Below are 12,842 nucleotides of genomic sequence, written 5' to 3'. Positions count from 1 at the left end.
AAACTTACTCAATAATATAAATAAAGAATCTAAGTCATTTTTTTTATATTATAAATGTCATTTTGCTATCGAATCGTGTTGCGCAGATCTTGCTTCATATTTGGCGTCAATTTGGTCTCAAGTTATGTTATCAANCTTTGCTCGGTTTTTGGTAGCAATTTGCTGTTACTTTTTGTCGACAAGCTTTGGCAACAAAATCGAATCCTAATGCGGACACAGTTGATGCCAATTTGTTGAATATTTTTGCTTAAAATTGCTGACAATTTGCTGGCAAATTGCGAACAAATTGTTTACTGGGACTGTTGCGTTATGGCAAATCATCTTAGTGCAATTATTGCAAAATCGTCGTTAGTCATGATGCCATTTTTGTGCAATATTTTCACAATTTGCCTATTAGGGAACGAGTTTTCTAATAGATTCTTGGTCACCGAAAACGAATCCGGCGACGAAATTGACTTAGCACGTCAAATTTTCGAGAAATTTGAGATTAATTCTTACAAAAAAGAACTACTGCTGATTACATAGAAATAAAGTCAGTAATGTAAATATTACTGACAATGACATAAGAATATTATTAGGTAGTATAGAAATCACTGAGAATATTACTGGTAATTACACAGAATGCCAGTAATTCTGTCGTACCTCTGCCGCAATATATTACTGCCAGTAGTTCTTTTTTGTAAGGGTATTTATTACTGTACGATTTGTTAAATATACATTATTAACAGTAATTTTACATAATTAATAATTATGACATATATAAGTAACATTAATTTTATTAATATTCAGGTCTCAAAAATGTGTTGAGAACAGTGTAATTAGTATATATTGTTACTCTCGCGGTGAGAACGACTCGTCTTTGTCGCTAAACTCCGCGATTCGCGCAACCGTCCACGAAAATGAGAGAACGCGGCTCTTTAATCGACACTTTATTATGGCTCAAGGTACAATGATAATTACAAAGAATGCGACCGGATTTACAAATACGTCGTGACAGAATTTGCGACCGAGAATTCTCTTCTCTCACAACAACCGTCGTCGCCCGGCAACCGACAATCGCGCCGTTCACGCGATACCCGCGGCACACACGCGGTGTCCGCCGCGTAACAATATCAACAAACAATTTGTTTGCGTTGTATATATAAAAATGTATTTTAAATTATATTTAATAATAATAANAAAAATATTTTTATTTATTGTTGCAGGTACATTGTACTTCTATGTTTTTAATAAAATAATAGTTTACATAAATAATAAATGAAATGTGTAGGATAGCTTGAGAATAAATAGATAAAAATAATTATCTGTTAGTAAGAAACACAAGTGGTCTCGCAGACTGAGTGCAGGAGCTGCGAATATAGAGATCTCGAGTTCAAATCTCGCTATCACATTAGGATTTTTTCTGGTTCGGTCCCTTTCAATGGAGTTCATCGGGTGATCGGCGAGCTGAATCAGGCCTCCAGAAATTAATTCTAGTGAAATCTCAAAGTAATTCTCCTCCGACAAGGCAATATGGCAGTGGGTTTCTTTTTCTTTTTTAGTAAGTAATTCTACTTCCAAATGTGGAATCCATTCTAGGCAACAGATCTGGTCTGCGTTTGGTAGCAATCTGTCGACGTTTCTGACAGATCTGCTCTGTATTTGCTAAAAAAGACAGAAAAAGACTTCTGTTGACAGTTTTGATAACAGATATGTTCTGTATTTAGCGATATTTTGGCGCCAACAGACGATGACCAAATCTGTTGTGGATTTGGTGCCTCACTTTGGCTTCGCTTTGCTAGTGGCAGATCTGTTACGATTTTCGTCTCGTTTTGGCATATTTACATGTAGGACAGATTCAATCACCAAACCGTATCCTAGTGAGGACACAGTAGGCTATGGTTTTGGCAGTAAATTCCGCCGGCGATTTTTGACAAATCCACAACATCTCACAACCAAATTGTTTGCTGGGTATATATATATATACATATATATATGTACAGGATGTTTACTAATTGCCGTCTATCCGCTCGTACGTAGATAGAGGGGGTTATTTTAAGACAAAAAGTTCTATACCACTTTGGAAAATTCGCAATAATGAACGAAATATTAATTAATAAATATCCGCTTCTTCAGCGTAAGGATAGCCCAGTCTGTCGCGCCGTAGCGACAGAATGGGAAGAACTAATAGAATAAGTCCTTTTCTTATAAATCAGTAGGGAGATTTTTTATTCGATTTTTATTAAATATTGATCAAATATACTTAATTTAAAATAACGTGTATACATAGACAGCATGTAGACTATGTTCGGGCAGCGCGCTATTCGCGCTATTATATTCCGTCGCTACGGCGCGACAGACTCGGCTGTTCTTACGGATGCACGCTGATTAGCGGATTTTTATTAATTAATACTTTGTTAATTAATTGTGAATCTTGCAAAGTGGTATACAACTTTTTATCTTAGAATAACTTCTTCTATCTACTTACGAGACGGCAAGTACCAAACACTCTTTATATATATACAGAGTATCCGACAATTAGTGTAAAATCGCTCGTAGACAAGTAGAAGGAGTAAAACTGAATCGAAAAGTCCTGAATTATTTTTTTCTGTTACATATAGTAAAGGAGTAATTATTGAATAAATCAAGCCAAACAGCGCTGACGTTTAGCCAAACGCACGTCAGTGAACTACTCGTCTGGTGTACGTGAGCGCTCCAGGACTTTTCGACTCAGTTTTACTCTTTCTACCTACGAAAGATTTTACACTAATTGTCGGCCACTCTGTATATATACAGGGTGATTCAGAACAACCTTTATCCTTGAAAATACATATTTTTGACTAAATTCTAAAACAACTTTTTATTTGACAAAATTTTGTCTGAAGCTTACTTTTTGAGTTAGTAATAAAAATAGGTGACTTACTACGTGTTGGATACAAGAGGTAGGCAGAGGCGCAACTCAGCGTCAGACGCGGGCGATTACGTATGGTGCCTGACGCGATCAGCTGATCGCTACACACTGTATCTGTCTCTGTCTCTTTCTGTTTCTCTCACTTATTTATTTATTCATTTGTAATTTGTAGCACTTAATCCGTACATCACATAAATCACTGTCAATCACAGTGAGTTGCGTCGCCTCTGCTTATCTCTTGTATCCGACTCGTGGTAAGTCACCTTTTTACTAATAACTCAAAAAGTAAGCTTCAGACAAAATTTTGTCAAATAAAAAGGTGTTCTAGAGTTTTGTCAAGAATATGTATTTTCAAGGATAAAGGGTTGTTCTGAATCACTTTGTATATACAAGGTGTCCCAGAATTGGTGTAACATTTCTCGTAAACAAATAGAAGGAGTAAACCTGAGTCAAAAAGTCATATACTATTTTGCTAGATTCGCAATAGTTACCGAGATCTTAATTAACAAAGATAAGCGAATAATCATGCATCGGGCTGTCTTACGCGCGTAAGATAGCTCAGTGCGCTGTGCGCGCTTACACCGAGAGAATGGTTTCTTTAGAGATAAATCGAGATTACTCTCAGGCTCTATAAGTCTTATTAAACTAATAATATATGAATATAGGGACATAGTTGTTAGAATTTACGCTGGAAGAAGAAGCGGTATTAATAAGATCTGATCACATTTGATAGATATACAAAGTATTGCGAGACAAACTCCAAGTGCCTCGGTGGCCTAACAGGAAAGGCGACGGCCCGGAAAGCCGGAGATTCCAGGTTTGACTCTTGGCTGAGGAGTTTTTTTCGCAATATTTTAAAATTAGGTAGGGGGGTATACAGGGTCCTTCATATATATGTGATGCAAATCCAGCATCCTATATAGAGGACAAAAATTATTTCGAAGTATATATGTGTATATATGTATATATATTTAAAAAAAAGCACATTCACGCACATCCTGCGAACGGCTCTTCATGTCCCTATATTCATATAGTATTGGTTTCTGTAGATTTAACAAATTTTATTAAATCCAAACAAATTATTTCATTGGAATAGTCCAAACAATTTTGATTTTGAACTAAACATTCCGATTGTTTGAATTTCAAACAAAGTATTTTGTTAAATTAAATAAATCTAAAACTTCAATAAAAAAAACTCGCGACTTGCGCTCTTACACAACTTCGAGATTTTTTTTACTTGAAGTAATCTTTGGTGGCCCGATTCAGCTTGTCAATCAACCGATGAACTCCATTGAAAGAGACTGGATCTGAAAAAATCCTAAGGTGATAGCGGGATTTCGAACTCGAGACGCCTCCGTCGTATTCGCAGCCCCTGCACTCATTGTCAGTTTGCAAGACTACTTGTTCCTTACTAAAATGTGATTATTTTTATGTACTTATTCTCAAGCTATCCTATACGCATTTCATTTATTATTTCTTTAAATTATTATTTTATTAAAAATATTGCAGCGCAATGTATCTGCAACAATGGATAAAAATATTTCTCTTATTATTATTATTTATTATTCTTATAATTTAAAGTACATTTTTACAACACGAAATTTTTTGTCACAAACAATGCTATATTTAAATCAAGTATATTTTATGTTACAAAATGATTTTGTTCATTAAATACTGCTTATTAAAACCAAAGAAAATATTATTTTGTTGGAATAAATTATTTCAAACATTTGTATTGTTTTCGTCAAATAAGTTGATTTATTTTAACGTAACAATATAATTTTCATTCAACAAAATTGTTGTTTGGTATAAAATTATGTTGTTTGAATGCAACAAATAAGAGTCAAACAAATTGGAGTATTAAATTTAAAGAAATCGTTTTCTCTGTGTACGGTGGTACCCGTAGCAACATATGGGAGGAGCTAATATAATAGCATATACTATAACATGTACATATCAAAATGTTATCGTGCGAAGCGCGCCGGGCTGTCCTACGCGCGTAAGACAGCTCGACGTACGCTTATTCGCGGATCTTTGTTAATTACGGTAACTAGTGCGAATGTAGCAAAATGGTATAGGACTTATCGACTTACAAGGGATGGGCACGAATTGCAAAATACGAAATTGAATGAGCCATAGTTCATTTGAAAGGGGAGGTCGAAGGTATAAAAAGTGTAAGAGGGTTTGAGTGCATGGGCCTTAGTTTACGAGAATTTTGCATGCAAAGTTAAGCGTGCGGCCAGCTGTACGTTAAGTAACATAAATAAGTTAGACTCAGTGTGAAGCGTCGTGGCTGCGGCCTAAGGCGCTCTGTAATTTTTGGCGTCTATTGCGAGTTCGAAACCTCGCGTGCCAACTTTTTTTTCATTATAACGACTATATCTATCAACTGAATTAATTGTTCTTATTTTTTGGAATAAAATAATAATAACGACGCAATTAATTAATTATATATAATAAAACCAAGAACGGGAATTTCTGTACTTCTTTATGTTTATTCATCGTGTTTTTATTTTTTATAAATTTTGGACATTGCTATACACTGTTGTGGATGAAAATTAATATAAAAATATTGAAAACATAAATGGATTGCATCAACCGTACGTGGGCAACAATTCATTTTTGTTAATTGTTGATTCCTGGAGAGGTCAAACAAAATATAAATATGTATAACGCTAATTTTATAAATGATGAAAATAAGCCGACATGTAACTTGCAATTTATATCTCCAAAGTGCACTCCGATTTGCCAACCTTGCGATGTCTATTTTTTCACACAAAGTCAAACTTATCATTAAACGAATTCAAAAATTTTGCCTTAGACCGCAGCCACACTTCACGTTGAGTCTAACTTATTTATGTTACTTAACGTACAGCTGGCACGCTTAACTTTGCATGCAAAATTCTCGTAAACTAAGGCCCATGCACTCAAATCCTCTTACACTTTTTATACCCTCGACCTCCCCTTTCGAATGAACTATTGCTCATTCAATTTCGTATTTCGCAATTTGTGCCCACCCCTTGTTAGTTTTACTCCTGTCTACGAGAGATGTTACACCAATTCTGAGACACCCTGTATATATGTATATTTAGGGTAGAATTGAGGTTATGTGTGTGTGTATATTTACATATATGTATATATACATACAGTTTTATAAGTTTTCTATATTTTTTATATTTTTATTTATATTTAACACAGTTATTTAATTTTACTTTTTTATATAAAAAGTAACTAAACATATTTATTTTTAAGAAAATTACACACTTGCAATAAAAAATGTATACATAAATAACATGTAATACAAAAAATAATGTTAAAAGAATAATATTAAAAATAAAATAATGTTACTATAATAAAAATAAATTGCAATAAGTTGAGTTCAAACATACCTTGAAGACAGAATGCAATCAGAGCCCAATCTGTACTGTTTTGTAGTTTTAAAAAATTATGTTTGTCAAGGGAAAACTTGCCTCAGAGATTAAAACTGATAAACTAAACACAACGTAAGCAAAGTGAGACACAACTTTTACACGCGTTTTATATATACATATATGTGTGGATTTCTCCACACACAATATACGTAGACACAAGCACCCTGAGGTCAAAAAACAAGAAAACGACATGACCCCGGTTATTTTGATTTCTAAAGTTTTCCAAAGCAAACCTTTAACTTCTTTGTATTCGACATGATATAATTGACTTATTTTGTAATTTTATGTGACTCATTTCAGAGACAGATTTCATATAATACATATAAATTCTTTATTGTTGTTAATAATCAGTTTTATATACATCTAAAAAATTTACAGTTATTATATGTCTTAATGATAAATTTTAAAACCTACTTTTATAATTAGTTTATTTATTTAAACAATTAGTGATAAATTGAGATTACTCTCAGGTTCTATAAGTCTTATTAAACTAATAATATCTGAATATAAAGACGTTAAGAGCCGTTCACAGGATGTTGTGCGTGAATGTGCTTATGTCTATATATATATTTATTGTTTATTTATTTATTAAATACATCTAATAAAGTGTCAAAGTTATGGTAACTTTGCGTAAGGTCAATTAAATTTTATATATTTATTTATAATTACATATTTAGATTGTCACTGAAAAAGATCCGAAAATTGAATCAAAAACTTTGACGTAGATTTTAAATAAACTTTGTCAAATACAAACATCTAGTTTTTTGCTTGTATTGGCCTCTTTATTGCTATTTACTAACAATTTGTAAATGTGAAAGTTTTGTACAATGAAAAAATAAAACCGTGAAATAATCACATGTCGTACGTAACAAATAAAAAGCGACAATCGCACATCTCTCAGCTATAATCAAATTGTTATTGATCAAGTTGTTTTAAACTGATAATAATTAATAAATATACACACGATTTTTTACATTTACTCCCATACGTACCTACACATGATTTTACATTCATATACAGTTATGTGTACAGATTTGCACGATTCTATATACGATTTTATGAAACTTTTAGATATTTAAACTAAGGAATGTATAAACAGTCATGTGAGCCGTTCGCTGGACGTTGTGCGAAAATATGTATATATATATACATACGTGTACACGTGTAAATCTTATACGTGAGTTTTTAAATTGAGATTTCAATTCTTACATTCATATAGGATGCTATTTTTGCATTTTATATGAGAGACCCCGTATACTCTTCTACCTACTTTTAAAATATTGCAAAAAAAACTTTTCGGCCAGAAGTCAATCCTGGAATCTCCGGCTTTCCGTGCCGTCGCCTTTCCTATTCGGTCATCGAGACACTTGGAGTTTGTCTCGCAATATTTATACATATATCACAAATAATCTGATATTAAGCACGGTAGTGTCTTGCGCCAAGTTTACGCGCAACGAAGTGGCGCTCGAACTGCATGAGCACACCTTGCCTATTATACGCGAAAATCAGACATTTCAGTAGAAGGGAGATATTTAATCAACAATGTTTTAATACCGAATAAACCGATTGATTTTTTTTCTCGTTTGATTCGCGTTGAAAAACTGAAGAAAAAAGTATTCTTGCGTTTTTTTGGTCTGTGGCTTCTGAATGGAGATATTTGAAGATAATCCAAAACACTGTTGAATTCACATTAAGAAACGTGGTCATCGTTAGATATTTAGGAATGTGTGCATGTTTGTAGTGCTTCTAAAACATGGCGATATCAGCGCGCTGAACGAAAGAAAAAGAAAAGAATTGTAGTATTTGATGAGAGAGAGAGAGGGGTGGGGTGAGAGAGGGAGAGGGGGGAAAGGGAGGGAGAGAGGGAGAGAGAGAGAGAGAGAGAGAGAGAGAGAAAGAGAGAGATTGATTGATTGATTGATTGATTGATCTTTATTTAGCTTTCTCAGCTATTTTAAAAAACAGTTTTAACAAACATTTGCTATAACATATGTTTTTACCATTCTTTTAAACGATTCGAGTTTTTCTTTACTTTTTATTTCCGCTGGTAAGGCGTTGTACATTTTTATCCCTTCATAAAACATACTTTTTTATACGCTCTTTGTTTTTCTAAGTTTTATTTTAATGTCTCCAATTTGCCTCTTTTCTCTTTTACTTTCTATTATTTCTAACCTATCCTATCCTATCTCTTAATGGTAACAAGTTTCTTAAGATCTTAACAATAAATATACAAACATTATAATATAACCGTTGTTGTATAGACATAAATTGCAGTGCATCTCGCATACATTCTACTTTGGTATACCTATCACACTGTAATATTACTTTCATAGCCCGATTTTGTGCCACCTGCAACTGACTTAGCTGCGTTTCACCCATATTTAGTAATAGCGTCGCGCAATACTCAAAGTGCGGCGCTATGATTGTCTTGTATATAATACATCTAGTGTACGCTGATATAAAGTTGCCTTTTCTATTTAAGAAACTCGTTTTTTACCTATTTTCTTTAGCATATATTCACAATGAGCTTTAAATCTTAATTTGATCAATAATTTTTTTCATCAATAATTATACCTAGATACTTCATTGTTTCTACACGCTCTATCTCAATACCGTCCAGGCATTTCAGTGTAATAATACTTCTCAATTCTTTTCGTATACTTCTGACTATCATAAATTTCGTTTTTTCCGCATTCATTTTTAGCTTGTTTATATTCATCCACTGCTCGACTACATTAAATGCTGTATTCATTTTACTTTCTAAATCCGTGCTACTTTCTCCACTTACGTATATTAAGGTGTCATCAGCAAACATTTTTATACTGCATCCTTTTGGACAGATTTTGATTATATCATTTATATATACTACAAATAACAAAGGTCCCAGTACTGATCTCTGTGGTATTCCATATTCTGTTGTTAGTAATCTAGACCACTTATGATTAAATTGCACTTGCTGTTTTCTATTGCTTAGATACGATTTAAGCCACTCTAAGACCACTTCTCTAATTCCATACTGATACAATTTCCCTAATAATCTTTCTCTATCTATTGTCTTGAACGCTCTTTTAAGGTCCATGAAAATTACTCCCACCATTTGTCTCTCACTTACTACTAGTTTCCATTCGTCAATGACAGTTTGAATCGCTGTCTCGCACGAATACTGTTTTCTGAACTCCGACTGATGCTCTGTAATAATAGCNTTACTTTCTAGATACATTTTAAGCTGTTCTTTTACTACTAATTCTAACACTTTCTCAAATACTGGTAATATATTAATAGGTCTGTATTCACTTGCTTTTTTCGCTTTATTTATTTTTGGTATCGGCACTATCGTCGAAGTTTTCCATCCTTCCGGACAGAAATCAACTCTCAAAGAACTGTGTATAATATCTGCAAACTCCTCTTTTATTACGCAAAAAGCTGCTTTTAATACATCACTAGTTATCCCCTCATCCGTACCTTTCGTTTTTGGTAATCTCATAATAATTTTTTCTAACTCGTCTAGCTCTATCATCTCGAAATTTTCCATAATTCCTTTGTTCTCGATAACATAAATAATTATTTTATTAATACCGCTAGACTTACCTACATTTACAGATTGTACTATATTATTAATACTTTTTATGTAGTATAAATTAAATTTATCGGCTACATTCGGCTCATCAATATTATCTAAGATTTCAAAATCTATACTTTCTACTATCTTTGTTCTTACTGGCTCACCTTTAATTATTTCTTTCAAGGTTTTCCACATAGTCGTAAAATTTTCTTTGTTGAGATCTATCATATTTTCATAATACTCTCTTTTTTTATCTCTAATTAATTTTAAAACTGTATTCCTTTCAGTTTTATATTGCAACCAATTTTGCTCACTAGTTTCATAAACCGCTTTCTTGTATGCTTTATCTCTTCTATCAGCTGCTTCTCTTATTTCATCTGAGAACCACTTTTTCCCTTCCCACACCTTTAGAATTCTAAACTTTCTTATCGGCGCCACTATATCTAACGCTTCTACTATACTGTCAACAAGCTTTGTCGCTCTCATACTGACATTCATATCTTGTCTTTTATGCAATTTATTTTCTACTAATCTGGTAAATTCACTTACATCAAAGTTCTTAAATCTTCTAGCGCTAAATTCTCTATAGTTATTTTTACTTCTTTTAGCACCAAATTTAACTTGAAGCCATGCGTGATCCGTAATTTTAGGTTCGTAAACTACCTGTACTTCTAAACTATCATTGTTAGCGAAGATTAAATCAATGATTATCTGACTGTCTTTCGTGATTTTTGTCGGTTTATTAACGTATTGTTTCATACCTAAGCTTAGCATTATCGTTTGCAGCTTCTTCGCATAAAAGGAATATATCATAAAATCTATATTAAAGTCACTAATTACTATACATTTTTCTTTTATTGTTAACTCCTCTACTATATCTTCCAGAAATCTCATTACGTCACCATGCGACGCGCTTGGTGAATGACATACTACCATAATTACTTCTTTACACAATTTTTCTTTTACTTCTACCGCTACAACAGTTCAATTTTAAGGTTTTTGCTAATATTATTTCATATTTAACATCATCTCTTATATACAAAACAATCCCTCCTGTATTTCTGTTCTCAGTGTTACACCTAACTATACTATAACCCTGAACGCTCACTTCACTATCATCAATCTCATCAGTCAATCTAGTTTCTGACAGTGCTAAGAATGCAAGATTTATTTTCTTCAAAATCTGATGCTGTATCTCATCTTTATGCGCCGTTAAACTTTGTGCATTTGTATATAGCATTAGCTCCACATCTTCCTGTAGTTGCTATTTAGTGTCCTTCCAGCCAGCTCTCCTCTTCTCTTCTTGCAATGCTCTCTTAAATGTTGGACACTCCATACTGAGAGCGTCGTGCTCGTCATTTATTTTCAGGTTGTATGTTTGAATTTTGAACATACAATTTACACACTTCTTCTTTGTCGCTAAGCAGTCATTCGAGTTGTGATTTCCTGCACATTTGTGACATGTCTTGTTTCTGACACAGTTTTTAGCTATGTGATAATAACCCCAGCATTTAAAACATCTTTTAACACTAACATGATTAAATACAGGACATTTCTTTCATCCTATATTTAATTTGCTTTTCTTCAAAATCAACTCGTGTGTTTCATCATCTGTTTCTAATATTATTGATCCCTCTTCACTTTCTCGTTTTTTAGACTGGTTGTTATTATTTTTCTTTTCTTTAATTATTTTCTTCACTATTCGCATATTCATTGTACTCATTTTATTCTGCCTTTTTATCGTAGATATAAGTTCATCATCATTCAAATTTATCTCTTTTATCCCTACATTAATAACTTTTAATTTCGGCTTTGATTGCGGTGATTCCACTACTTTATAATTTTCTCCTAGTTTAGCTTGAACTGTTTTCTTCAATTTTTTTACTTCCTCTCCAGTTTCACATTCCATTATTACAGTTCCCTTGCTTCTTTTTCTTAATTTCGTTACTCCCATCGCCATGTTCTTAATATCCACTTTTTCTTTTAGTAGCTTTTTTGTGGTTTCACTCTCCTGTTCCAATTTTGGCTTCACAATTATAATATTTTCTCTCTTCATTTCTTTAACTGCTTTACTGTAGCTTCTTTGCGTTCCTGACGGAATATATATCTGACGCTGGTTCGCGCACTACTCCCTGTATTATTCTTCTTAGATTTTTCAGTTCGTGTTTAACGTTTCCCAATTCTTCTCGAACTATGTCTTTAATCATCATTTTGATTTCTTTCTTACACGTTGTTTCATCTTTGATTTCTTTCATAGTTCTTATAAGATAATCTATTTTTATATCAATGCCAGTCGGTCCACTCATTCCTGATGATTTATTTCCACTACTCGGTGCCGTGAATGATCCCGCAGAACCTATAAACCCTGTAGAACCTGTCCTATCCCTGCTGCTCCCCGTCGTCGTCGGAGCTTTCTTCATACCTGCTTCTTGGCCGTTTTCAACGAAAAACTCTTCAAACGGACCAGCACATTGCACCAATTCTCGGTTTCTATCATAAACTCTATGTTTACATACACATCCCGGGTGGTAAAAAAGTTTGACACAAGACCTGCACTCAACAACTTTGGTTTTTATTACCTTCTTAAATGCCGAACATCGGTATTCTGCATGTTCATCGTCCATGCCGTTAATTACCGACCAGAATCGTTAACAGGAATCAAATAAGGCCGATACGAGCCATTCGCAGGATGTTTGTGCGGAAACTATGCGTGTACAAATATATATATATATAAATGTAACGAATTTTACTTTTAAAATCTTTACAAGTATTTTTTGAATTGAAATCTCAATTCTTAAAATCATACGGGAGTATGGCCGAGGAGTTTTTTTCGCAATATTTTAAAATTAGTTAGGGGGGTATCCGGGGTTTTCCATATGTGAGATGCAAATCTAGCATCCCGTATGATTTTAAGAATTGAGATTTCAATTCAAAAAATACTTGTAAAAATTTTACAAGT

At 33.3% G+C, this 12,842-nt stretch overlaps 1 protein-coding gene across 1 annotated transcript; it reads right to left on the bottom strand.

Moving 5' to 3' along the window:
- Positions 1-8,895: 8,895 nt before the first annotated feature.
- On the bottom strand, positions 8,896-11,123 carry LOC109859777 (the record flags this gene model as incomplete). Its single annotated transcript, XM_020438328.1, has 4 exons — positions 10,973-11,123; positions 10,198-10,857; positions 10,048-10,104; positions 8,896-9,909 (listed from the first exon to the last, which is right to left on the bottom strand). Coding segments are annotated over exons 1-4 (1,882 nt in total), but the record flags the coding sequence as incomplete, so codon positions are not given.
- Positions 11,124-12,842: the final 1,719 nt, after the last annotated feature.

The sequence above is a fragment of the Pseudomyrmex gracilis genome, unplaced genomic scaffold, assembly GCF_002006095.1.
Source record: "Pseudomyrmex gracilis isolate BER0280 unplaced genomic scaffold, ASM200609v1 scaffold_286, whole genome shotgun sequence".
Lineage (NCBI taxonomy): Eukaryota > Metazoa > Arthropoda > Insecta > Hymenoptera > Formicidae > Pseudomyrmex > Pseudomyrmex gracilis.
This window is presented reverse-complemented; position numbering and strand designations above follow the sequence as displayed.